The following is a 25807-nucleotide window of genomic DNA, read 5'->3' on the forward strand; positions in this document are numbered from 1 at the left end:
TATGAGAGAGGGGTATATATAATACAGAGAGCCGGTATATATGATGGAGGGGGTATATATAATATACAGAGCCGGTATATATGAGGGAGGGGGTATATATACTATAGAGAGCCAGTACATATGAGGGAGGGGGTATATATACTATAGAGAGCTGGTATATGTAAGAGAGGGGGTATATATATATAATAGAGAGCCGGTATATATGAGGGAGGGGGTATATATACTATAGAGAGCTGGTATATGTGAGAGAGGGGGTATATATATAATAGAGAGCCGGTATATATGTTGGAGGGAGTATATAGAATATAGAGAGCCGGTATATATGAGGGAGGGGGTATATGTACTATAGAGAGACGGTATATATGAGGGAGGGGGTATATATAATACAGAGAGCAGGTATATATGAGGGAGGGGGTATATATACTATAAAGAGCTGGTATATGTGAGAGAGGGGGTATATAGTTGGAGGGAGTATATAGAATATAGAGAGCCGGTATATATGAGGGAGGGGGTATATATAATACAGAGAGACGGTATATATGAGGGAGGGGGTATATATACTATAGAGAGCTAGTATATGTGAGAGAGGGGGTATATATATATAATAGAGAGCCGGTATATATGTTGGAGGGAGTATATAGAATATAGAGAGCCGGTATATATTAGGGAGGGGGTATATAGAATATAGAGAGCCGGTATATATGAGGGAGGGGGTATATATATTAGAGAGAGCCGGTATATACTGTATATAATGGAGGGGGTATAACATACGGGACACTAGAACTTTTACACGAGCCGCCATCTTTTCCGGGCGGCGGCGGGAGGAGCAGAAGGAGGAGGAGGTGTCGGGTGCGCGCCGCCGCGCACAGGCACGAGTCTGGGTGCGCGCTCCGGGGCTGGACGGAGTGGTGACGTCACGCGGCGGATCTATAAGAGCCTGAGGAAGCGCCGCTAGCTGCAGGTCAGACGGAGACACGGTCCCGGGAGAGGCGGACACACCACACCGACATCATGGGATACGGGGTGAGACACCGGGCGGCCTGAGGGGGGTATAGGTACTGGGTAATGCTAGGTAGGTGTGCTCAGGGTGGTATATGGACTGAGTAATGCAGGGTAGGGGGGTATAGGGACTGGGTAATGCAGGGTAGGGGGGTATAGGGACTGGGTAATGCAGGGTAGGTGGGCTCAGGGGGGTATAGGGACTGGGTAATGCAGGGTAGGTGGGCTCAGGGGGGTATAGGGACTGGTTAATGCCGGACAGGTGGGCTAAGGGGGTATAGGGACTGGGTAATGCAGGGTAGGTGTGCTGGGGGTGTTGTAGGGACTGGGTAATTCATGATAGGTGGGCTTAGGGTGGTATAGGGACTGTGTGTTGCAGGGTAGGTGGGCTTAGGGTGGTATAGGGACTGTGTGTTGCAGGGTAGGTGGGCTTAGGGTGGTATAGGGACTGTGTGTTGCACGGTAGGTGGGCTTAGGGTGGTATAGGGACTGTGTGTTGCACGGTAGGTGGGCTTAGGGTGGTATAGGGACTGTGTGTTGCAGGGTAGGTGGGCTTAGGGTGGTATAGGGACTGTGTGTTGCAGGGTAGGTGGGCTTAGGGTGGTATAGGGACTGTGTGTTGCAGGGTAGGTGGGCTTAGGGTGGTATAGGGACTGTGTGTTGCAGGGTAGGTGGGCTGGGGGTGTTGTATGGACTGGGTAATTTATGGTAGGTGGGCTGGGGGTGTTGTAGGGACTGGGTAATTCATGGTAGGTGAGCTCCGGGTGGTATAGGGACTGTGTGTTGCAGGGTAGGTGGGCTTAGGGTGGTATAGGGACAGGCTAATGCAGGGTAGGTGGTCTGGGGTTGTTGTAGGGACTGGGTAATGCAGGGTAGGTGGGCTTAGGGTGGTATAGGGACTGGCTAATGCAGGGTAGGTTGTCTGGGGTTGTTGTAGGGACTGGGTAATGCAGGGTAGGTGGGCTTAGGGTGGTATAGGGACTGGGTAATGCAGGGTAGGTGGGCTGGGGGTGTTGTAGGGACTGGCTAATGCAGGGTAGGGGAGCTTGTGTTTGTATAGCACAGGGTATAGGCTCAGGTATAGGGGTATGGAAGCTAGAGTGATATGAGGACTTGGTGACGCTGGGTAATGGGACTGCAGGTGGTATATGGACTGGGTAATGCAGAATAGTGGGGGTGGTATAAGGATAGGGTAATGTAGGATTTGGTGTTGGGTTACGGGCTAAGTAAGGGTTGTTGGGTTGGGTATGCCGCTGGGTAAGTGGTGTCAGGGTGGGTAAGGGATGCTGAAGTGGGTTACGGGCTGCGTAAGTGTTGCTAGGTTAGGTTTGGGGCTAAGTAAGGGGTGTTGGAGTGGGTTGCGGGCTAAGTAAGGAATGCTGGATAAGGGTTTCTGGGTTGGGTTACGGGCTAAGTAAGGATTGCTGGGTAAGGGGTTCCGGGGTGGGTTACAGGCTGAGTAAGGGTTGCTGGGTTGGGTTTGGGGCTGGGTAAGGGGTGCTGAAGTGGGTTACGGGCTCAATAAGGGTTGTTGGGTTTGGGGCTGGGTAAGGGGTGTCAGGATGGGTTACGGGCTCTGTAAGGGTTGCTGGGTTTGGGGCTGGGTAAGGGGTGTCAGGATGGGTTACGGGCTCAGTAAGGGTTGCTGGGTTTGGGGCTGGGTAAGGGGTGTCAGGATGGGTTACGGGCTCAGTAAGGGTTGCTGGGTTAGTTTGGGGCTGGGTAAGGGGTGCCGGGCTGTCTGCAGCATGTAGCAGGGATGTTGGCTGCTCTGAGTCTATTGCAGGTGGTTTGGGGAGTGGGATGTAGTGTGTAGATGACGGTAGGTGGCATTGGGGTAGTATTGTGGCTGATGCTATATAACGGGGAGGATTGGCGCCGTCTGTGTGTACTGTAAGTAGTGTTTGGCGATTGATGAGAACATGACTGTAATGTGCCCGCTTTGCTGCATTGTGTCTGCTCCTACACCCGTCCTCTTCCTCCTCCTGCAGCAGTGTGGGCAGTTGGACCCTCTCCACCACTGCGGGTGTCTCCTGGCAGGGATGGGTTAAGCAGCAGCAGGTTTGTGTGTGACCCTGCATTGCGGGGAGGGGGTCCGTACAATGTGCTCACACTGCCGGCTGGCAGGCGTCTGTGGACGGGGCAGGGCTGGTGCCAATGTCTGCCCTTGCAGCATGCCAGCTACGCTGCCCTTTCATTTGTTGATGTGTGCCGGGTGCCGCACGAGTCTCTCTGGAAGCCTTCTGTCCTCACACCAGCACCTAATGTCTGTATATAGAGTGCTGCTGAATACCAAGTGCCAGGCTGCCCAGTAACGGGTACAGTGTGCTGCTCTGCACTGGTACTGATTATAGCATTGTGGATAATTTGTGGCATATATTCTACCTGTGGCGCAGAAGTCCAGCGGGTCTGGCCATGTATATTGTCTCCCTCTGCCCTGCTGCGGGTGGAGGGATGCCTGAATGAGGTGGTATCTGGGTAACGTGAGACGCTGGCAGAGGTGCCAGGTGACGCTGTATGGCTAGACCCTGGGATCTGCCTTCCTAATGTAATGGGGGGGCACCCCCGGGCCTGTGCTAGCAGCAGGTAATGCTGGAGGAACGGGTTAATGTCTGTACCTGCGGTAGGGCAGGCCTATCTATAGCCCCAGGGCGGCCTGGCGCTGTGAGATGCCGGACCCTCCAGGAATGCCCCTCTCATTGGAGGACTCTGGTCTCCCGATGACCTTGTAGTCCCGTATCAAGGTTACACAGCTGACTGGCTTTACTCCTGGTAACGCTGCCCCACTCTCGCCCTATGTGTCACCTCTAAGAGTGGGGTATTGGGGAGCTGCACCTCAGCCAGGATCTGTCTGGCTTCACCATGCGGCCATCCAGCTGCTGTGGAACTACACATGCCAGCATGCCCTGCCTCAGTTTTAGTATGCCTGAGTAGCATAACTGTGGCAGGGCATGCTGCGATGTGTAGTTCCACAGCAGCTGGAGGGCCGCAGGTTGAAGACCCATGCTCTGAGTAAGGCGATCCTCCAATCGTACCGCTCAATGGGGGACATGTACTAAGCAGTAATGAAAGTGGAGAAGTTGCCCATGGCAACCAATCAGCATTGATGTAACACTTATAATTTGCATACTATAAAAGTATACAGAGCAGCTAATTGGTTGCCATGGACAACTTCTCCACTTATCACTGCTTAGTACATGTCCCCCCCCCTATGTTCCTTACTGCCATCTCTGTATACCCGGGTACCGCTATCTACACGTTACTGCCAGGTACCACTCTGTATACCCGGGTACCGCTTCTACACGTTACTGCCAGGTACCACTCTGTATACCCGGGTACCGCTTCTACACCTTACTGCCAGGTACCACTCTGTATACCCGGGTACCGCTCTCTACTCGTTACTGCCAGGTACCACTCTGTATACCCGGGTACCGCTCTCTACTCGTTACTGCCAGGTACCACTCTGTATGCCCGGGTACCGCTCTCTACATGTTACTGCCAGGTACCACTCTCTATACCCGGGTACCGCTCTCTACACGTTACTGCCAGGTACCACTCTGTATACCCGGGTACTGCTCTCTACACCTTACTGCCAGGTGCCACTCTGTATACCCGGGTACTGCTCTCTACACCTTACTGCCAGGTACCACTCTGTATACCCGGGTACTGCTCTCTACTCGTTACTGCCAGGTACCACTCTGTATACCCGGGTACTGCTCTACACCTTACTGCCAGGTACCACTCTGTATACCCGGGTACTGCTCTCTACACGTTACTGCCAGGTACCACTCTGTATACCCGGGTACTGCTCTCTACACGTTACTGCCAGGTACCACTCTGTATACCCGGGTACCGCTCTATACACGTTACTGCCAGGTACCACTCTGTATACCCGGGTACCGCTCTCTACACCTTACTGCCAGGTACCACTCTGTATACCCGGGTACCGCTCTCTACACCTTACTGCCAGGTACCACTCTGTATACCCGGGTACCGCTCTCTACACGTTACTGCCAGGTACCACTCTGTATACCCGGGTGCCGCTCTCTACTCGTTACTGCCAGGTACTACTCTCTATACCCGGGTACTACTCTCTGCACATTACGGACGTCTCTGTATACCCGGCTACAGTTCTGGGGGAGGTGGACCGGGCGCTCTGGGTGTGGTTGGGGAGGTGGGCCGGGCGCTCTGGGTGTGGTTAGGGAGGCTGGGCCGGGCGCTCTGGGTGTGGTTAGGGAGGCTGAGCCGGGCGCTCTGGGTGTGGTTAGGGAGGCTGAGCCGGGCGCTCTGGGTGTGGTTACGGAGGGTGGCAGGGCTGGGTGCTCTGGGTATGGTTACGGAGGCTGGGCGCTCTGGGTATGGTTACGGAGGCCGGGCTGGGTGCTCTGGGTATGGAGGCTGGGCGCTCTGGGTATGGTTAGGAAGGGTGAGCTGGGCGCTGTGGGTGTGGTTACGGAGGGTGGCAGGGCTGGGTGCTCTGGGTATGGTTATGGAGGCTGGGCGCTCTGGGTATGGTTACGGAGGCCGGGCTGGGTGCTCTGGGTATGGAGGCTGGGCGCTCTGGGTATGGTTAGGAAGGGTGAGCTGGGCGCTGTGGGTGTGGTGTGGTTACGGAGGGTGGCAGGGCTGGGTGCTCTGGGTATGGTTATGGAGGCTGGGCGCTGTGGGTGTGATTACGCAGGCTGAGCTGTGGGTATGGTTACAGAGGGTGGCAGGGCTGGGTGCTCTGGGTATGGTTACGGAGGCTGGGCGCTGTGGGCGTGGTTACGCAGGCTGAGCCGGGCGCTGTGGGTATGGTTACAGATGGTGGCTGGGTGCTCTGGGTATGGAGGCTGGGCGCTGTGGGCGTGGTTACGCAGGCTGAGCCGGGCGCTGTGGGTATGGTTACAGACGGTGGCTGGGTGCTCTGGGTATGGTTACGGAGGCTGGGCGCTGTGGGCGTGGTTACGCAGGCTGAGCCGGGCGCTGTGGGTATGGTTACAGACGGTGGCTGGGTGCTCTGGGTATGGAGGCTGGGCGCTGTGGGCGTGGTTACGCAGGCTGAGCCGGGCGCTGTGGGTATGGTTACAGACGGTGGCTGGGTGCTCTGGGTATGGAGGCTGGGCGCTGTGGGCGTGGTTACGCAGGCTGAGCCGGGCGCTGTGGGTATGGTTACAGACGGTGGCTGGGTGCTCTGGGTATGGAGGTTGGGCGCTGTGGGCGTGGTTACGCAGGCTGAGCCGGGCGCTGTGGGTATGGTTAGGGAGGGTGGCCGGGCTGCTCAGCCCCTGTATGTCATCTTGGAAGGAAGGGCTGCCCTGTGGCAGGCTGGGTGGTGGGAGCAGAGTACAGGAGCAGTATAACATCTGAACTTTAGCCCAGTGGCAGATAACTGCGATTACTTTATGCTGAATAATGGGAAGAGTTAATCTTTGCTGTTGTGAAATATTTAATGCAGGTTTGTTCTGTTCTCTTCAGCCAGTTCCAGGGTGTGTAATCCTGGCACCATTCTCCTGCCCTGAGGGTGCGGACTGTCCTGGCACCGGGTACCCCCTTCCCCTACAGCCCAGCTTTCCGTCCTGTCTTCTACACGTCTCTGGCTTCTCCGTAGACTCCTTATTTCCTAACTCACAGGTTCTCAAACTCTGTCCTCAGGACCCCACACAGGGCATGTTTTCCAGGTCTCCTCACAGAATCGCAAGTGAAATAATCAGCTTCACCTGTGGGTCTTTTTAAAATATATCCGTGAGTAATGAATACACCTGTGGACCTGCTTGGAGCCCTGGAAAACATGACCTGTGTGGGGCCCTGAGGACAGAGTACGAGAACCACTGTCCTAATTGCCTCAGGATTCCCAGCAGGTCAACAGGCTGTATACATATGTGCGTGGTGCAGTCCGCAGTGGAATATGTATACAGTACATGATAGGTAGGTGGTCGGTAGTGGAATATGTATATGGTACAGGATAGGTAGGTGGTTGGCAGTAGAATATATGTATACAGTACAGGATAGGTAGGTGGTTGACAGTAGAATATGTATACAGGATAGGTAGGTGGTGGCAGTAGAATATATGTATACAGTACATGATAGGTAGGTGGTAGGCAGTAGAATATATGGATAGGTAGGTGGTCGGTAGTGGAATATGTATAGGGTACAGGATAGGTAGGTGGTAGGCAGTAGAATATATTTGTACAGGATAGGTAGGTGGTAGGCAGTAGAATATATGGATAGGTAGGTGGTCGGCAGTGGAATATGTATAGGGTACAGGATAGGTAGGTGGTCGGCAGTGGAATATGTATAGGGTACAGGATAGGTAGGTGGTAGGCAGTAGAATATGTATAGGGTACAGGATAGGTAGGTGGTAGGCAGTAGAATATATGTATACAGTACAGGATAGGTAGGTGGTCGGTAGTGGAATATGTATAGGGTACAGGATAGGTAGGTGGTAGGCAGTAGAATATATGGATAGGTAGGTGGTCGGCAGTGGAATATGTATAGGGTACATGATAGGTAGGTGGTAGGCAGTAGAATATATGGATAGGTAGGTGGTCGGCAGTGGAATATGTATAGGGTACATGATAGGTAGGTGGTAGGCAGTAGAATATATGGATAGGTAGGTAGTCGGCAGTGGAATATGTATAGGGTACAGGATAGGTAGGTGGTAGGCAGTAGAATATATGGATAGGTAGGTAGTCGGTAGTGGAATATGTATAGGGTACATGATAGGTAGGTGGTAGGCAGTAGAATATATGGATAGGTAGGTGGAATGAACCCTGATTTGCCCATAGGCTCCTGTGTATCTGGAGACGGCAGAGGTTCCTGTTTGGGAGGCTGGCACGTCCGGAGGGCACACGGTCTCCTTTGTCTGCCTGTGGGTATGATGCCAGTGAACAGTTTGTTCCCCTGTGACGTGGCTAGGATCCTCAGATTACAGGACCTGGGGCATCCTGAGGGCGTCTCTGCAGCGTGTGATATGTAGGAACATGTATGTATGGAGTCTCTATGTCACAGCTGTGTAAGAGCAGGAAGCCGTGACGCGACCTGTCCTCGCCCCTGGCGTGTGCTTCCCAGCGCTATTTGGGCTGCCTCCTCTGCTATTGTGACTTGCAATGATTTGACTTTGACCTTGAGCAAGGTCAGGCCAAGAGTCAGTACCTGGGGGCACTCAGGCTCCATCATGTAACTCCACTGGCTGCAAGTTACACTTGCTTAATAATTAAGTTATTAGATGCATTCTCGCTCAACTGGTTCTGGCTGGGAGCTGATGAGCGGGCTGGGACTCCTGTGTGGTGTCCCCTGAGACCCTGGCACCCTGTGTTCCTATGCTGGAGGTATGAGGCTCTGCCATCCTCTCAGCACCCACCTGTGAGTGGTCTCCCCTGAGACCCTGGCACAGCGTGTTCCTATGCTGGAGGTATGAGGCTCTGCCATCCTCTCAGCACCCACCTGTGAGTGGTCTCCCCTGAGACCCTGGCACCTCGTGTTCCTATGCCGGAGGTATGAGGCTCTGCCATCCTGTCAGCACCCACCTGTGAGTGGTCTCCCCTGAGACCCTGGCACCTCGTGTTCCTATGCTGGAGGTGCACAGTGTGTTCCTATGCTGGAGGTATGAGGCTCTGCCATCCTGTCAGCACCCACCTGTGAGTGGTTTCCGCCGAGACCCTGGCACCTCGCGTTCCTATGCTGGAGGTATGAGGCTCTGCCATCCTCTCGGCTCCCACCTGTGAGTGGTCTCCGCTGAGACCCTGGCACAGCGTGTTCCTATGCTGGAGGTATGAGGCTCTGCCATCCTCTCAGCTCCCACCTGTGAGTGGTCTCCGCTGAGACCCTGGCACCTCGTGTTCCTATGCTGTAGGTATAAGGCTCTGCCATCCTCTCAGCTCCCACCTGTGAGTGGTCTCCGCTGAGACCCTGGCACAGCGTGTTCCTATGCTGGAGGTATGAGGCTCTGCCATCCTCTCAGCTCCCACCTGTGAGTGGTCTCCGCTGAGACCCTGGCACAGCGTGTTCCTATGCTGGAGGTATGAGGCTCTGCCATCCTCTCAGCTCCCACCTGTGAGTGGTCTCCGCTGAGACCCTGGCACCTTGTGTTCCTATGCTGGAGGTATGAGGCTCTGCCATCCTCTCACCACCCACCTGTGAGTGGTCTCCGCTGAGACCCTGGCACCTCTTGTTCCTATGCTGGAGGTATGAGGCTCTGCCATCCTCTCGGCTCCCACCTGTGAGTGGTCTCCGCTGAGACCCTGGCACAGCGTGTTCCTATGCTGGAGGTATGAGGCTCTGCCATCCTCTCAGCTCCCACCTGTGAGTGGTCTCCACTGAGACCCTGGCACCTCGTGTTCCTATGCTGTAGGTATGAGGCTCTGCCATCCTGTCAGCACCCACCTGTGAGTGGTCTCCACTGAGACCCTGGCACCTCGTGTTCCTATGCTGGAGGTATGAGGCTCTGCCATCCTCTCGGCTCCCACCTGTGAGTGGTCTCCGCTGAGACCCTGGCACAGCATGTTCCTATGCTGGAGGTATGAGGCTCTGCCATCCTCTCAGCTCCCACCTGTGAGTGGTCTCCACTGAGACCCTGGCACCTCGTGTTCCTATGCTGTAGGTATAAGGCTCTGCCATCCTCTAAGCACCCACCTGTCGGAGTGGAGGTTACTTTGCTCTGTTGTATCATATAGTGCACAGTAACGACGTTTTGAACGTTTTTACGTTTTTAAATTGGGGCATTTCCCCAGCTACTCTGATAATGCGGGATAACGAATTTGAATAGAAAGTTTGCGCCAGCCAAGTTAATCAGTGTGAGTGGGTTGACGCAGCTAGTGGAATTTGTCCCTCTGTCTTTAGTTGGAGTACCTAGGCCTAGTACTGCGGCCAGACTGGGGGTGCGGGTGTGTATCTGGGGCGTGCTTACCGCTGTGTTCTGCCGCACCTTGTCTGTCTCTTATAAATCATAAAATCGGTAGTAACGAAGGATTCTCCGGATTCCCAGCTAATAGAGGATGAGCCCCTTGCTGCTTATCTGTGCGCAGCTGAGGGGCCGGTACAGAGAATGGGGAGCTTACAGGATGTGTACTGCTGCCTCATGTGGTCTGGGGGCCCGGGGCCTGTGTATTGCAGTCTGGGGGCCTGTGTATCGTAGTCTGGGGGCCCGGGGACTGTGTATTGCTCCCTCATGCAGTCTGGGGGCCTGTGTATTGCGGTCTGGGGGCCCGGGGCCTGTGTATTGCGGTCTGGGGGCCTGTGTATTGCTGTCTGTGGGCCCGGGGCCTGTGTATTGGGGGCCCGGGGCCTGTGTATTGGGGGCCCGGGGCCTGTGTATTGGGGGCCCGGGGCCTGTGTATTGGGGGCCCGGGGCCTGTGTATTGGGGGCCCGGGGCCTGTGTATTGGGGGCCCGGGGGCCTGTGTATTGGGGGCCCGGGGGCCTGTGTATTGGGGTCTGGGGGCCTGTGTATTGGGGTCTGGGGGCCTGTGTATTGCTGTCTGTGGGCCCGGGGCCTGTGTATTGGGGGCCCGGGGCCTGTGTATTGGGGGCCCGGGGCCTGTGTATTGGGGGCCCGGGGCCTGTGTATTGCGGTCTGGGGGCCCGGGGCCTGTGTATTGCGGTCTGGGGGCCTGTGTATTGCTGTCTGTGGGCCCGGGGCCTGTGTATTGCGGTCTGGGGGCCTGTGTATTGCTGTCTGGGGGCCTGTGTATTGCTGTCTGTGGGCCCGGGGCCTGTGTATTGGGGGCCCGGGGCCTGTGTATTGGGGGCCCGGGGCCTGTGTATTGGGGGCCCGGGGCCTGTGTATTGGGGGCCCGGGGCCTGTGTATTGCGGTCTGGGGGCCTGTGTATTGCTGTCTGTGGGCCCGGGGCCTGTGTATTGGGGGCCCGGGGCCTGTGTATTGGGGGCCCGGGTCCTGTGTATTGGGGGCCCGGGTCCTGTGTATTGGGGGCCCGGGGCCTGTGTATTGGGGGCCCGGGGCTTGTGTATTGGGGGCCCGGGGCCTGTGTATTGCGGTCTGGGGGCCTGTGTATTGGGGGCCCGGGGCCTGTGTATTGGGGGCCCGGGTCCTGTGTATTGGGGGCCCGGGTCCTGTGTATTAGGGGCCCGGGGCCTGTGTATTGGGGGCCCGGGGCTTGTGTATTGGGGGCCCGGGGCCTGTGTATTGCGGTCTGGGGGCCTGTGTATTGGGGGCCCGGGGCCTGTGTATTGCGGTCTGGGGGCCTGTGTATTGGGGGCCCGGGGCCTGTGTATTGGGGGCCCGGGGCCTGTGTATTGGGGGCCCGGGGCCTGTGTATTGGGGGCCCGGGGCCTGTGTATTGCGGTCTGGGGGCCTGTGTATTGGGGGCCCGGGGCCTGTGTATTGCGGTCTGGGGGCCTGTGTATTGCTCCCTCATGCAGTCTGTGTAGCTGCGGGCTGTGTGAAGTAGGAAGTTGTTTCAGGCCGGCGCCAGTGTTGGTGGAAGGGTTAATGAAGGATTACTGCCTGTCTCCAGTGTCTGCACCGTGTAATGGAAAGTGCCGGGACTGAGCGTGTGACTGGAGCATTGTGTAAGTGAGGGCGGGAGGCGGAACTCCTGTCACGTTAACCCTGTGTGTGAGGGGAGGGTCTGTGGCTGCACACACACCCGGCCTGTGCTGTATGGAGTCTCCAGGGTAACCCCCTATGTACTGGCAATCTGACTCGCCCCTCTGTGTATGTCGCTCCTTCCTCTATACATACCCCTCATCTGTAGTCCCTGCTGCGCCCATTGGTGGGGGATGGGGTACAGCGCTGTGTCTATATATATATATATATATATATATATATATATATATATATATATATATATATATATATATATATATATATATATATATATATATATCTCTATCCCTGATCTGTAGTCCCTACTGCTGCCATCAGTGGGGGATGGGGTACAGCGCCCGCTTCTTCTGGGGATCTTTTAAAATGTGTCAGTGAGTAATGAGTACACCTGCGCACCTGCTGGGTGACCTGGTAAATGTCAGTGAGTAATGAGTACACCTGTACCTCTGCTGGGTGACCTGGGGAATGTGTCAGTGAGTAATGAGTACACCTGTACCTCTGCTGGGTGACCTAGGGAATGTGTCAGTGAGTAATGAGTACACCTGTACCTCTGCTGGGTGACCTGGTAAATGTCAGTGAATAATGAGTACACCTGTGCCTCTGCTGGGTGACCAGGGAGATGTGTCAGTGAGTAATGAGTACACCTGTGCCGCTGCTGGGTGACCAGGGAGATGTTAGTGAGGAATGAGTACACCTGTGCACCTGCTGGGGGACCTGGGAAACATGACCTGTGTGGGATCCAGGGGGCTGAGTTTGAGAACCGCTGCTCTATACTTCTTATCTGTAGTCCCTACTGCTGCCATCTTTGGGGGATGGGGTACAGTGCCATTGTCCCTTCCTCTATGCTTGGTGATCAGTTACCCTTCTCCTTCCTTCTCTCCCATCCCACCTATTCCTTCCCTCGTCATCTACTCTCACGCGTCATGCAGGCTCCAGCCCCCACCTCCATCGCTGCTATGTCTTACACCTGTCATCCCTTTTATATCTCCTGCCTCCTGCTCGCACACCGTCTGCAGGTCCCCGCTCAGCCCCCCCTCCTGCTCGCACTCCAGCCCCCCCCCCTGCTCGCACACCGTCTGCAGGTCCCCGCTCAGCCCCCCCTCCTGCTCGCACTCCAGGCCCCCCCCCCCCTCCCCCCCCTGCTCGCACACCGTCTGCAGGTCCCCGCTCAGCCCCCCCTCCTGCTCGCACTCCACGCCCCCCCCTGCTCGCACACCGTCTGCAGGTCCTCGCTCAGACCCCCCCCCCTTATGCTTCCCAGCTTGGATTTCTCAATGTGGTGTCTGGTTTGTGTTTTATCTGTGACACATTGTTCCTGTAACACGTGACGTACACACGGGAGGAGGAGAGCAGGGATTACTGTACAGGGTTAACCCCTCGCTGCACTGCACTGTGAGCCTTTGCTGTAAGTGACTGTACATTGCTGAGATGGGGTCCGAGGTGACTGCCAGGGGGTTGCTATAGAAACTGCTGCGTCTCTGGCACGCTGTAGTGCTGGATCGCCTTGCTGCTGGCGCGGTCCCCAGTGTGTGTAGATTCTCCTGGCTTGTCACCTTGTTAGCGGGCCGTATATACGAGGTGACACATACTTGTGTTAGAGCAATACGGGGGTCTTTATTACATGGCAGGCGTGGGGTCACCAGATATGGTCACTGCCGCTGGGAACGCGGAATATTGTGATTGGGCACACGGGTCACCTGTAGGGGAGGATGGGAGTAATCAATTTGAGACCCCCCCCCCCCCCCATAGGCTATTCTATAACATGTGGTCCCCCCACAGGCCGGACGCGATCAGTATGAGCCCGCAGCCACATCCGAACATGGCGCCAAGAAGAAGAGCAAGAAGAGCAAGGCAAAAGCAAAGGAGAAAGACATGGATGAGCTGAAGAAGGAGGTGTCCATGGTAAGTAGCGTGGACAGTCCATGACGTGTGGGTCCGTCACGGTGTCTTCCCCACACTCACTCTCTCTCTCCTCCCATCTCTCCCAATACAGGAGGAACACAAGATGACCCTCGATGAATTGCACCGCAAGTTTGGAACGGATCTTGCACGGGTATGCGCGCCGATAAGTCTCGCAGTCGCACAACTGTGCCGCAGAACCTGGATGTGTTGTGTCAGCTGCTCATTGTCTGTTTCAGGGTCTTACAACAGCTCGGGCCGCGGAGATCCTGGCACGAGATGGTCCGAACGCTCTTACCCCTCCCCCCACCACTCCTGAATGGGTGAAGTTCTGCCGTCAGTTGTTTGGGGGGTTCTCTATGCTGCTGTGGATAGGGGCTATTCTCTGCTTCCTGGCGTATGGAATCCAGGCCGCCACAGAGGAGGAACCCCAGAATGATAATGTAAGTCCTCCAAGTGCCCAGCCGCTCATCCTGTGCCCTGTAATATGTGTCCTCTAGTGCCCAGCCGCTCATCCTGTGCCCTGTAATATGGGGAATATGTGTCCTCTAGTGCCCAGCCGCTCATCCTGTGCCCTGTAATATGGGGAATATGTGTCCTCTAGTGCCCAGCCGCTCATCCTGTGCCCTGTAATATGTGTCCTCTAGTGCCCAGCCGCTCATCCTGTGCCCTGTAATATGTGCCCTCTAGTGCCCAGCCTCTCATCCTGTGCCCTGTAATATGTGCCCTCTAGTGCCCAGCCGCTCATCCTGTGCCCTGTAATATGTGCCCTCTAGTGCCCAGCCGCTCATCCTGTGCCCTGTAATATGTGCCCTCTAGTGCCCAGCCGCTCATCCTGTGCCCTGTAATATGAGGAATATGTGTCCTCTAGTGCCCAGCCGCTCATCCTGTGCCCTGTAATATGTGTCCTCTAGTGCCCAGCCGCTCATCCTGTGCCCTGTAATATGTGCCCTCTAGTGCCCAGCCGCTCATCCTGTGCCCTGTAATATGGGGAATGTGTCCTCTAGTGCCCAGCCGCTCATCCTGTGCCCTGTAATATGGAGAATATGTGTCCTGTAGTGCCCAGCCGCTCATCCTGTGCCCTGTAATATGGGGAATGTGTCCTCTAGTGCCCAGCCGCTCATCCTGTGCCCTGTAATATGGGGAATGTGTCCTCCAAGTGCCCAGCCGCTCATCCTGTGCCCTGTAATATGTGCCCTCTAGTGCCCAGCCGCTCATCCTGTGCCCTGTAATATGGGGAATATGTGCCCTGTAGTGCCCAGCCGCTCACCCTGTGCCCTGTAATATGTGTCCTCTAGTGCCCAGCCGCTCATCCTGTGCCCTGTAATATGTGCCCTCTAGTGCCCAGCCTCTCATCCTGTGCCCTGTAATATGTGCCCTCTAGTGCCCAGCCGCTCATCCTGTGCCCTGTAATATGAGGAATATGTGTCCTCTAGTGCCCAGCCGCTCATCCTGTGCCCTGTAATATGTGTCCTCTAGTGCCCAGCCGCTCATCCTGTGCCCTGTAATATGGGGAATATGTGCCCTGTAGTGCCCAGCCGCTCATCCTGTGCCCTGTAATATGGGGAATATGTGTCCTCTAGTGCCCAGCCGCTCATCCTGTGCCCTGTAATATGTGCCCTCTAGTGCCCAGCCGCTCATCCTGTGCCCTGTAATATGGGGAATGTGTCCTCTAGTGCCCAGCCTCTCATCCTGTGCCCTGTAATATGGGGAATATGTGTCCTCTAGTGCCCAGCCGCTCATCCTGTGCCCTGTAATATGGGGAATATGTGTCCTCTAGTGCCCAGCCGCTCATCCTCTGCCCTGTAATATGGGGAATGTGTCCTCTAGTGCCCAGCCTCTCATCCTGTGCCCTGTAATATGGGGAATATGTGCCCTCTAGTTCCCAGCCTCTCATCCTGTGCCCTGTAATATGGGGAATGTGTCCTCTAGTGCCCAGCCTCTCATCCTGTGCCCTGTAATATGGGGAATATGTGTCCTCTAGTGCCCAGCCGCTCATCCTGTGCCCTGTAATATGTGCCCTCTAGTGCCCAGCCGCTCATCCTGTGCCCTGTAATATGTGCCCTCTAGTGCCCAGCCGCTCATCCTGTGCCCTGTAATATGGGGAATATGTGCCCTGTAGTGCCCAGCCGCTCACCCTGTGCCCTGTAATATGTGTCCTCTAGTGCCCAGCCGCTCATCCTGTGCCCTGTAATATGTGTCCTCTAGTGCCCAGCCGCTCATCCTGTGCCCTGTAATATGTGCCCTCTAGTGCCCAGCCGCTCATCCTGTGCCCTGTAATATGGGGAATGTGTCCTCTAGTGCCCAGCCGCTCATCCTGTGCCCTGTAATATGGGGAATATGTGTCCTCTAGTGCCCAGCCGCTCATCCTGTGCCCTGTAATATGGGGAATATGTGTCCTCTAGTGCCCAGCCGCTCATCCTGTGCCCTGTAATATGGGGAATATGTGTCCTCTAGTGCCCAGCCGCTCATCCTGTGCCCTGTAATATGGGGAATGTGTCCTCTAGTGCCCAGCCTCTCATCCTGTGCCCTGTAATATGGGGAATATGTGTCCTCTAGTGCCCAGCCGCTCATCCTGTGCCCTGTAATATGTGCCCTCTAGTGCCCAGCCGCTCATCCTGTGCCCTGTAATATGGGGAATATGTGCCCTGTAGTGCCCAGCCGCTCACCCTGTGCCCTGTAATATGTGTCCTCTAGTGCCCAGCCGCTCATCCTGTGCCCTGTAATATGTGTCCTCTAGTGCCCAGCCGCTCATCCTGTGCCCTGTAATATGGGGAATGTGTCCTCTAGTGCCCAGCCGCTCATCCTGTGCCCTGTAATATGGGGAATATGTGTCCTCTAGTGCCCAGCCGCTCATCCTGTGCCCTGTAATATGGGGAATATGTGTCCTCTAGTGCCCAGCCGCTCATCCTGTGCCCTGTAATATGGGGAATGTGTCCTCTAGTGCCCAGCCTCTCATCCTGTGCCCTGTAATATGGGGAATGTGCCCTCTAGTGCCCAGCCGCTCATCCTGTGCCCTGTAATATGGGGAATGTGTCCTCTAGTGCCCAGCCTCTCATCCTGTGCCCTGTAATATGGGGAATATGTGTCCTCTAGTGCCCAGCCGCTCATCCTGTGCCCTGTAATATATGTCCTCTAGTGCCCAGCCGCTCATCCTGTGCCCTGTAATATGTGCCCTCTAGTGCCCAGCCGCTCATCCTGTGCCCTGTAATATGGGGAATGTGTCCTCTAGTGCCCAGCCGCTCATCCTGTGCCCTGTAATATGGGGAATATGTGTCCTCTAGTGCCCAGCCGCTCATCCTGTGCCCTGTAATATGGGGAATATGTGCCCTCTAGTGCCCAGCCGCTCATCCTGTGCCCTGTAATATAAGGAATATGTGTCCTGTAGTGCCCAGATGCTCATCCTGTGCCCTGTAATATGGGGAATGTGTCCTCTAGTGCCCAGCCGCTCACCCTGTGCCCTGTAATATGGGGAATATGTGTCCTCTAGTGCCCAGCCGCTCATCCTGTGCCCTGTAATATGTGTCCTCTAGTGCCCAGCCTCTCATCCTGTGCCCTGTAATATGGGGAATATGTGCCCTCTAGTGCCCAGCCGCTCATCCTGTGCCCTGTAATATGGGGAATATGTGCCCTGTAGTGCCCAGCCGCTCATCCTGTGCCCTGTAATATGGGGAATATGTGTCCTCTAGTGCCCAGCCGCTCATCCTGTGCCCTGTAATATGGGGAATGTGTCCTCTAGTGCCCAGCCTCTCATCCTGTGCCCTGTAATATGGGGAATATGTGTCCTCTAGTGCCCAGCCGCTCATCCTGTGCCCTGTAATATGGGGAATATGTGCCCTCTAGTGCCCAGCCGCTCATCCTGTGCCCTGTAATATGGGGAATATGTGTCCTCTAGTGCCCAGCCGCTCATCCTGTGCCCTGTAATATGGGGAATGTGTCCTCTAGTGCCCAGCCGCTCATCCTGTGCCCTGTAATATGGGGAATATGTGCCCTCTAGTGCCCAGCCGCTCATCCTGTGCCCTGTAATATGGGGAATATGTGTCCTCTAGTGCCCAGCCTCTCATCCTGTGCCCTGTAATATGGGGAATATGTGTCCTCTAGTGCCCAGCCGCTCATCCTGTGCCCTGTAATATGGGGAATATGTGTCCTCTAGTGCCCAGCCGCTCATCCTGTGCCCTGTAATATGGGGAATATGTGTCCTCTAGTGCCCAGCCGCTCATCCTGTGCCCTGTAATATGGGAAATATGTGCCCTCTAGTGCCCAGCCTCTCATCCTGTGCCCTGTAATATGGGCAATATGTGTCCTCTAGTGCCCAGCCGCTCATCCTGTGCCCTGTAATATGGGGAATGTGTCCTCTAGTGCCCAGCCTCTCATCCTGTGCCCTGTAATATGGGCAATATGTGTCCTCTAGTGCCCAGCCTCTCATCCTGTGCCCTGTAATATGGGCAATATGTGTCCTCTAGTGCCCAGCCGCTCATCCTGTGCCCTGTAATTTGGGCAATATGTGTCCTCTAGTGCCCAGCTGCTCATCCTGTGCCCTGTAATATGGGGAATATGTCCTCTAGTGCCCAGCCTCTCATCCTGTGCCCTGTAATAGTGGGAATGTGTCCTCTAGTGCCCAGCCGCTCATCCTGTGCCCTGTAATATGGGGAATGTGTCCTCTAGTGCCCAGCCGCTCATCCTGTAATATGGGGAATATGTGTCCTCTAGTGCCCAGCCTCTCATCCTGTGCCCTGTAATATGGGGAATATGTGTCCTCTAGTGCCCAGCCGCTCATCCTGTGCCCTGTAATATGGGGAATATGTGCCCTCTAGTGCCCAGCCACTGTTTTGTATAATATAGGGATTATGTGCCCTGTAGTGCTCTGCTCCTGTGCCCTGTAATATGGGTATTGGGTGCCCTGCCCCTGTACTGTGCCCTGTAATATAGGGATTGTGCCCTGCTCTTGTGCTGTGCCCTGTAATGTAGGGATTGTGCCCTGCTCTTGTGCTGTGCCCTGTAATGTAGGGATTGTGCCCTGCTCTTGTGCTGTGCCCTGTAATATAGGGATTGTGCCCTGCTCTTGTGCTGTGCCCTGTAATATAGGGATTGTGCCCTGCTCCTGCGCTGTACCCTGTAATGTGGGGATTAGGTGCCCTGCCATCGTGCTGTGCCTGGGAATATTGGTATTATGTGCCCTGTAGTGCCCTGCTTCTCATGCTGTGCCCTGTAATTTGGGTATTGTGTGCCCTACACATGTGCTGCCCCCTGTAATATGGGGGTTATGTGACCTATAGTGCCCTGTTTCTCGTGCTATACCCTGTAATTTGGGGATTGTGTGCCCTGTAGTGCCCTACACCTGTGCTGCCCCCTGTAATTTGGGGATGGTGTGCCCTACACCTGTGCTGCCCCTTTAATTTGGGGATTATGTGCCCTATAGTGCTTTGTTTCTCGTGCTGTGCCCTGTAATTTGGGTATTGGGTGCCCTGTAGTGCCCTACACATGTGCTGCCCCCTGTAATATGGGGGTTATGTGACCTATAGTGCCCTGTTTCTCGTGCTGTGCCCTGTAATTTGGGGATGGTGTGCCCTGCTCCTCATGGTGTACCCTGCTTCTCGTGCTGTGCCCTGTAATTTGGGTATTGGGTGCCCTGTAGTGCCCTACACCTGTGCTGCCCCCTGTAATATGGGGATCATGTGCCCTATAGTGCTTTGTTTCTCGTGCTGTGCCCTGTAATTTGGGTATTGGGTGCCCTGTAGTGCCGTACACCTGTGCTGCCCCCTGTAATATGGGGATTATGTGCCCTGTTTCTCGTGCTGTGCCCTGTAATTTGGGTATTGGGTGCCCTGTAGTGCCGTACACCTGTGCTGCCCCCTGTAATATGGGGATTATGTGCCCTGTTTCTCGTGCTGTGCCCTGTAATTTGGGGATTGTGTGCCCTGCTCCTCATGGTGTGCCCTGCTCCTCATGCTGTGCCCTGTAATTTGGGGATAGTGTGCCCTGTACTGTACAGTCTTCTCTCTGTCCTTAGCTCTACCTCGGTGTTGTCCTGTCGGCCGTCGTCATCATCACCGGCTGCTTCTCCTACTACCAGGAGGCAAAGAGCTCGAAGATCATGGAGTCCTTCAAGAACATGGTTCCTCAGGTAAGCGGTTGTCTCTGCTGCGCGGTGATCTGATTGGTGGACCGGGGGTGGTGTAACAAGACTATTTCCCTCTCTTGCTCTCAGCAAGCCCTGGTGATACGTAGTGGCGAGAAGTTGAGCATTAATGCGGAGGAGGTGGTCGTGGGGGATCTTGTGGAAGTGAAGGGAGGAGATCGTATCCCAGCAGATCTCCGGATCATTTCTGCCTCCGGCTGCAAGGTGAGGTTACATCTACAGTATGCTCTCTCTGTCCCTGAGGCGCCTGCGTTCATCTAATAGCCCTCTTTCCTCTCCCCAAAGGTGGATAACTCCTCCCTCACTGGAGAGTCTGAGCCGCAGACCCGGTCTCCCGAGTTCACCAATGAAAACCCCCTGGAGACCCGGAACATTGCCTTCTTCTCCACAAACTGTGTGGAAGGTGAGCAGCTGTGGGGTCCTGGCCACCTGCCGTCCCTGCGTTCTAGGTCTCCCAGGTGTCTGACGTTTCTCCTCCACCCCCAACAGGCACTGCCCGTGGTATTGTCGTGAACACCGGTGACCGCACAGTGATGGGACGTATCGCAACCCTGGCGTCTGGTCTGGAGGGTGGCCGCACCCCTATTGCCGTTGAAATTGAGCATTTCATTCATATCATCACTGGTGTGGCGGTCTTCCTGGGCGTCAGCTTCTTCATCCTGTCGCTCATCTTGCAGTACAGTTGGCTGGAGGCCGTCATCTTCCTCATTGGTATCATTGTAGCCAACGTGCCCGAGGGTCTGCTGGCCACAGTCACGGTGAGTGCCGGAGATGAGGTGTAATTAGTACAGGACTGGCATATCAGCTGGTGGCTCACGCGTTCCTCTCCCACAGGTGTGCCTTACCCTCACTGCCAAGCGCATGGCGCGCAAAAACTGCCTGGTGAAGAATCTGGAAGCCGTGGAAACTCTTGGTTCTACATCCACCATCTGCTCGGACAAGACCGGGACCCTCACTCAGAACCGTATGACCGTGGCGCACATGTGGTTTGACAATCAGATCCATGAAGCAGATACCACAGAGAATCAGAGCGGTACGATCATCTTTCATTGGGATGGGGGGGGGGGGGAATTATTATGGTCGTGGCAATCTGTAACATTGTTTCACCCTGCAGGTGCCTCCTTCGACAAAACCTCCTTGACCTGGACTGCATTGTCTCGTGTTGCTGGTCTGTGTAACAGGGCGGTGTTTCAGGCCGGGCAGGAGAACACCCCGATTCTGAAGGTGGGTTTCGGGTGACTGCAGAGAATAAGAATCATTGGATGTTTTGGCGTTGTGAGGGCTGATGACCCATAGAAGATGGTCACATTCACTGTCCTCCCTCCTGAGGCGTAGGCCGCTCCTCTGTTCTGTGAATGTACATTGTAATCGCCAGTCAGGTGGTGTGGACTGATATTATATCTGTGTAATACACTAGTGTGGTCTCATAACCCCTGTCCTTGTAACAAGGCCCAGTGATTCGCCCCTCCATGGCGGTGTGTAACATACCGGCTATATGTGTAATAGGGTGGGGTGCTGTTATTGTCCCTCCTCTGTGTATATTGTCACTGTTACGGTCCTATAACCCCCATCTTGTGTCGCCGCACAGAGGGACGTTGCTGGTGATGCCTCGGAGTCTGCGCTACTGAAGTGCATAGAGCTGTGCTGCGGATCCGTGAGAGACATGAGGGACAAGAACCTGAAAGTGTCTGAGATCCCCTTCAACTCCACCAATAAGTACCAGGTGAGAGGGGTGCTCTGGGTGGGGTGCTGGTGCTATGTGAGTAATGTGCAGGCGCTGTGTGTGCGGGCAGGGTGCTGGTGCTATGTGGGTAAGGTGCTGTGTGTGCGGGCAGGGTGCGGTGTGTCGGCAGCTATACATAACGCCCCATCTCCTCCTCCAACCCCCCCCCCCCCCCCCCACCGGGAATTGAATGTTGTGTGGTCGCTCTGAGCAGCGTTCCTGGAACCTGTCCGTCATCTGAGACTGAGCTGTGGGCATAGCTTGCTGTAGGCCGGAGCCCGAGATCACACGTGCAGCGAGCGGCGCTGTGAGCTCGGCATGTGCCATCTGATTCCTCTCCGCACTGCCGGGTGAAGTCAGGGCAGGAGATGTCGGACGGCGGCTGTCACGTCTGCTTAAAATAAACCTGTTATCTTGGCTGTGGAGCCTGAGCAGACAGTCTCTCCCTGTGCCTGAGTTGCTGGTGGGGGTCATAGTGAATGGGGTCCCAGACGCGAGGTGGGGGCTGTATGCAGGAGCTGTGCGGGGTGGCCCGGCCGTGTGGCCAGTGCTGCACGTCTCTGCAGGGTGGCTTAATCTTGTTAGTCGGCTTTCTCCTGCACTCTCTGAGCTAAGCTCCTTGACTGGGATTTACTGCTCTGAGCTAGGACATTCCTCAGGGCTTATCCTGTCCGGTAAAAGCCAGTGATGTGTTACTGTGTATTGTGGATCACATTCCCCACGCTACTGCTGTAGCCTGAGATATGCCTGTGATCAGATTGCTGACGGTATGAAGCTAGGAGGGATCACTGAGCAATCCCTCGTGGATTCCTTAGAGCGATCCTTCATGATGCTCGTAGCTGCTCCGTGTCTGGCAGACCAGATAACTCTGCTCCATGTAAATCTCAGTCACTCGCCAGTTTCCCATTCCTCCCCAGCTGTCCGTGCACAAGAATGCCAATCCCTCGGAATCTCGTTACTTGCTGGTAATGAAGGGGGCTCCTGAGAGGATCCTGGACCGCTGCTCCACCATCTTAATGCAGGGGAAAGAGCAACCTTTGGATGAGGAGATGAAGGATGCCTTCCAGAATGCCTACCTGGAGCTCGGAGGCCTGGGCGAGAGAGTGCTTGGTGAGGGGTTGGTTTGGCGGGAGGGACACCATCATGTGTTACTTTGGAGTAGTACTCACGTTCTACTCTCCTCACCACAGGGTTCTGCCACCTGGCTCTTCCCGATGACCAGTTCCCAGAAGGCTTCAGCTTTGACTCAGAAGAGGTGAATTTCCCAACCGAGAACCTGTGCTTTGTCGGTCTGATCTCCATGATTGATCCCCCTCGTGCTGCTGTGCCAGATGCCGTCGGGAAATGTCGAAGTGCCGGTATCAAGGTGAGTTGTGAGGCTGTGTCTTGTGGTGGCTTTCTCTGATCTTCAGATGGCTTCATCTTTCTGTCATTTGTATGCTGCAGGTTATCATGGTGACTGGTGACCACCCAATCACCGCAAAGGCCATCGCTAAGGGAGTGGGCATAATTTCCGAGGGTAATGAGACTGTGGAAGACATTGCAGCCAGACTTAACATCCCGGTGAACCAGGTTAATCCCAGGTATGGTTTGGGGGAACTCCTTGAGGCACATGACTTGCCCTAATGGGGCAGCTGTTGGTTTACAACCTGTTGTATCAGTTTGCACATGTGCCCGCCTGATGTGCCTCACTCTTCCTCTGTCCCACCCTTAGAGATGCCAAGGCCTGCGTGATTCATGGCTCTGACCTCAAGGACATGACTCCTGAACAGATTGATGACATCCTCCGATACCACACAGAGATAGTCTTTGCCAGAACATCCCCTCAACAGAAGCTGATCATCGTGGAAGGCTGTCAGAGACAGGTCTGTCACCGCGCCCCATAGCGTCAGCGCCCCCTATTTCCCTTACTGCGAGCAGCTCCTAGATCACTGCAGTAGGGTCACGCCCTGTAGAGACCTTTACTCCTCTGTTAGACATAAGTTGGTAACCCCGTTACGACGTTTTGTTTCCTAGGGTGCCATTGTGGCGGTGACCGGTGATGGTGTGAACGACTCCCCAGCCCTGAAGAAGGCCGACATTGGTATTGCTATGGGCATTGCCGGCTCGGACGTCTCCAAACAGGCCGCCGACATGATTCTCCTGGACGATAACTTTGCCTCTATTGTCACTGGTGTGGAAGAAGGTAAATGCGTCCGCTGAGCTTGTCATAGTGACATGGGGTGGGGGGGGGGCACATCCTGACCAATCACTGCTCATGTAGCGCATGACCTATTGTGTGCTGGCTTCCAATGGCTGTTCAGTAACCTCTGCCCTCTTGCAGGACGTTTAATTTTTGACAACCTGAAGAAGTCTATCGCTTACACGCTGACCAGTAACATCCCAGAGATCACACCTTTCCTCATCTTCATCATCGCCAACATCCCCCTACCGCTGGGTACAGTTACCATCCTCTGTATTGATCTTGGAACAGACATGGTAGGTAGACGGAATACACGTGGGGTAACCAGTTGGCATTGTATGTGAGTGGTTACTGATCTCTGGCTAATCTGTGGTAACAGGTCCCCGCCATCTCCCTGGCTTATGAGCAAGCGGAGAGTGACATCATGAAGAGACAGCCTAGAAATCCCAAGACTGACAAGCTGGTGAACGAGCGTCTGATCAGTATGGCGTACGGGCAGATCGGTATGTCCTGGATCTCATTACTACATGTACTGGCTGCTTGTTTGGGGAGGCGCAGGTGCTGACCCTCTGTCCATACTGGAGTGGGGGGGCTACCTTCTGCTTGTATGGAGGGGTGCTGCCCTCGGTAACTCTAAACCGGCAGAAGAATGTCCTCGTCGGCTCACCAGAGGTTATTTTTCCGGTCATACTGACTTAGCGTTCTGCATGTTCAGTTACACTCCCTGCATTGTCCTCTACTTCCCACTATTGTCTCGTGTTCAGTCTCCCACTAGGAAATTCCAGCTCTTAGAGTTCTCAGATCTCAGTCTTTGTTCCTCTGTTTCAGGTATGATCCAGGCCCTGGGTGGTTTCTTCACCTACTTTGTGATCTTGGCGGAGAACGGCTTCCTGCCCTGGACGCTGCTCGGTATCCGAGTGAATTGGGACGACCGGTGGGTGAACGATGTGGAAGACAGCTACGGGCAGCAGTGGGTAAGTGCCTTGTGGTGCATCCAGTGACTGTACGGTCTATCTGCGGGTGGGGTGGTGGGTATATTTCATATATCTGGGTAGGTTTGCCAGCTGCCCCACATGAATAGATGCTGAACTATGTCTTGGACTTGCCAGACTTATGAGCAGAGGAAGATTGTGGAGTTCACCTGTCACACATCGTTCTTCGTCAGCATCGTGGTTGTCCAGTGGGCCGACTTGATCATCTGTAAGACCAGAAGGAACTCTGTCTTCCAGCAAGGCATGAAGTGAGTACAGAGGGGCCATCTCTCCGCACGGTAGCTGGCTAAATGTCCCCGGGGGCCTTCTAAACAGTGGCGGCCGTGTAATGTTCTAATCACCGCCCTCTCCTCCCACCAGGAACAAGATCCTCATCTTTGGGCTGTTTGAAGAGACTGCCCTGGCCGCCTTCTTATCATACTGCCCAGGGATGGACGTGGCCCTGCGCATGTACCCACTCAAGTAAGTAATAGGAGGAATGGGATTGGCTGGGCAGCTGGGAGGCTCCTCCCGGTCCAGGGACTGAGTGTTCTTCACCATAGTCTGGTTACATCTGGATTATGTACAGTGTGATCTAGCTCTGTCTCTTTGCTGCGGGAATCTAACGGTCTTATCTGTCCATTTCAGACCAACGTGGTGGTTCTGTGCCTTCCCATACTCGCTGATCATCTTCATATATGATGAAATCCGTAAACTGATCATCAGACGCAGTCCAGGCGGTGAGTATATTGGCTGGGTGTTATCTGCTTTGTGACATGGGGCGCAGTGGATGAGTGCTCCCAGGAGATGACTAAGTGCACGTGTCCTACTCTCGGAGCATCTCCAGCGCAGAGAAGGAGCCGTGGGGTGCTTTCCTTGTCCTTCCAGATCCTGTTAAGGTGGTGTAGTCTTCCACCCCTGCTAGTGGCCACGCTGTCGCAGGAAACTTTCTTGCCACGGCCGTCTCCAAAATGTTTCTGTATTTGCCCGTTAAAAGATCATTTAAGTCTTATGTGGATTCTAATTCCTTTTTTTTTTTTTTCTCCCTCCCTTCTAGGCTGGGTGGAGAAAGAAACCTATTATTAAGAACGTGTGGTTCGTCCCAACATTTCACATCACTCCCTACCCTCTCACCTGCCTGCACCCACTCGTTTCCTGCGTGCACCTGTCTGGCCCAGCCTGTTCCCGTGGAAGAGATGCATTTTGGCGAGGGGCGCAGTGTCGCCTGTGTGCGTCCTGTTCGGAGTTCTTATTGTGCCTTCTCTGGTTTAGTTTTTGTAAGGAAGCACGTCGAAAAGATGTTTTATATATCTGCATTTTTACAAATAAAGATGGGTTGAAGAGGGTC

At 54.8% G+C, this 25807-nt stretch overlaps 1 protein-coding gene across 1 annotated transcript; it reads left to right on the plus strand.

The window, feature by feature from the left end:
- Window positions 1-913: 913 nt before the first annotated feature.
- Window positions 914-25807, plus strand: ATP1A1 (ATPase Na+/K+ transporting subunit alpha 1). The gene is made up of 23 exons (XM_063956899.1): window positions 914-1023; window positions 13325-13447; window positions 13539-13598; window positions 13684-13887; window positions 19455-19568; window positions 19653-19787; window positions 19869-19986; window positions 20073-20341; window positions 20418-20616; window positions 20698-20807; window positions 21172-21306; window positions 22224-22416; window positions 22497-22672; window positions 22753-22889; window positions 23021-23171; window positions 23323-23491; window positions 23630-23784; window positions 23868-23991; window positions 24317-24462; window positions 24598-24728; window positions 24841-24942; window positions 25108-25199; window positions 25517-25807. The coding sequence occupies exons 1-23, from the start codon at window positions 1012-1014 to the stop codon at window positions 25543-25545; spliced, it is 3084 nt and encodes a 1027-aa protein (XP_063812969.1). The 5' UTR covers window positions 914-1011; the 3' UTR covers window positions 25546-25807.

The sequence above is a fragment of the Pseudophryne corroboree genome, chromosome 2 (assembly GCF_028390025.1).
Source record: "Pseudophryne corroboree isolate aPseCor3 chromosome 2, aPseCor3.hap2, whole genome shotgun sequence".
NCBI classification, from domain to species: Eukaryota; Metazoa; Chordata; class Amphibia; order Anura; family Myobatrachidae; genus Pseudophryne; species Pseudophryne corroboree.

Coding starts and splice junctions, on each gene's coding strand:
- ATP1A1 (XM_063956899.1), top strand. Junction 23,172..23,322: donor TGGAAGGCTGTCAGAGACAG/GTCTGTCACCGC, acceptor TTTGTTTCCTAG/GGTGCCATTGTGGCGGTGAC. Junction 24,463..24,597: donor ACAGCTACGGGCAGCAGTGG/GTAAGTGCCTTG, acceptor TGGACTTGCCAG/ACTTATGAGCAGAGGAAGAT.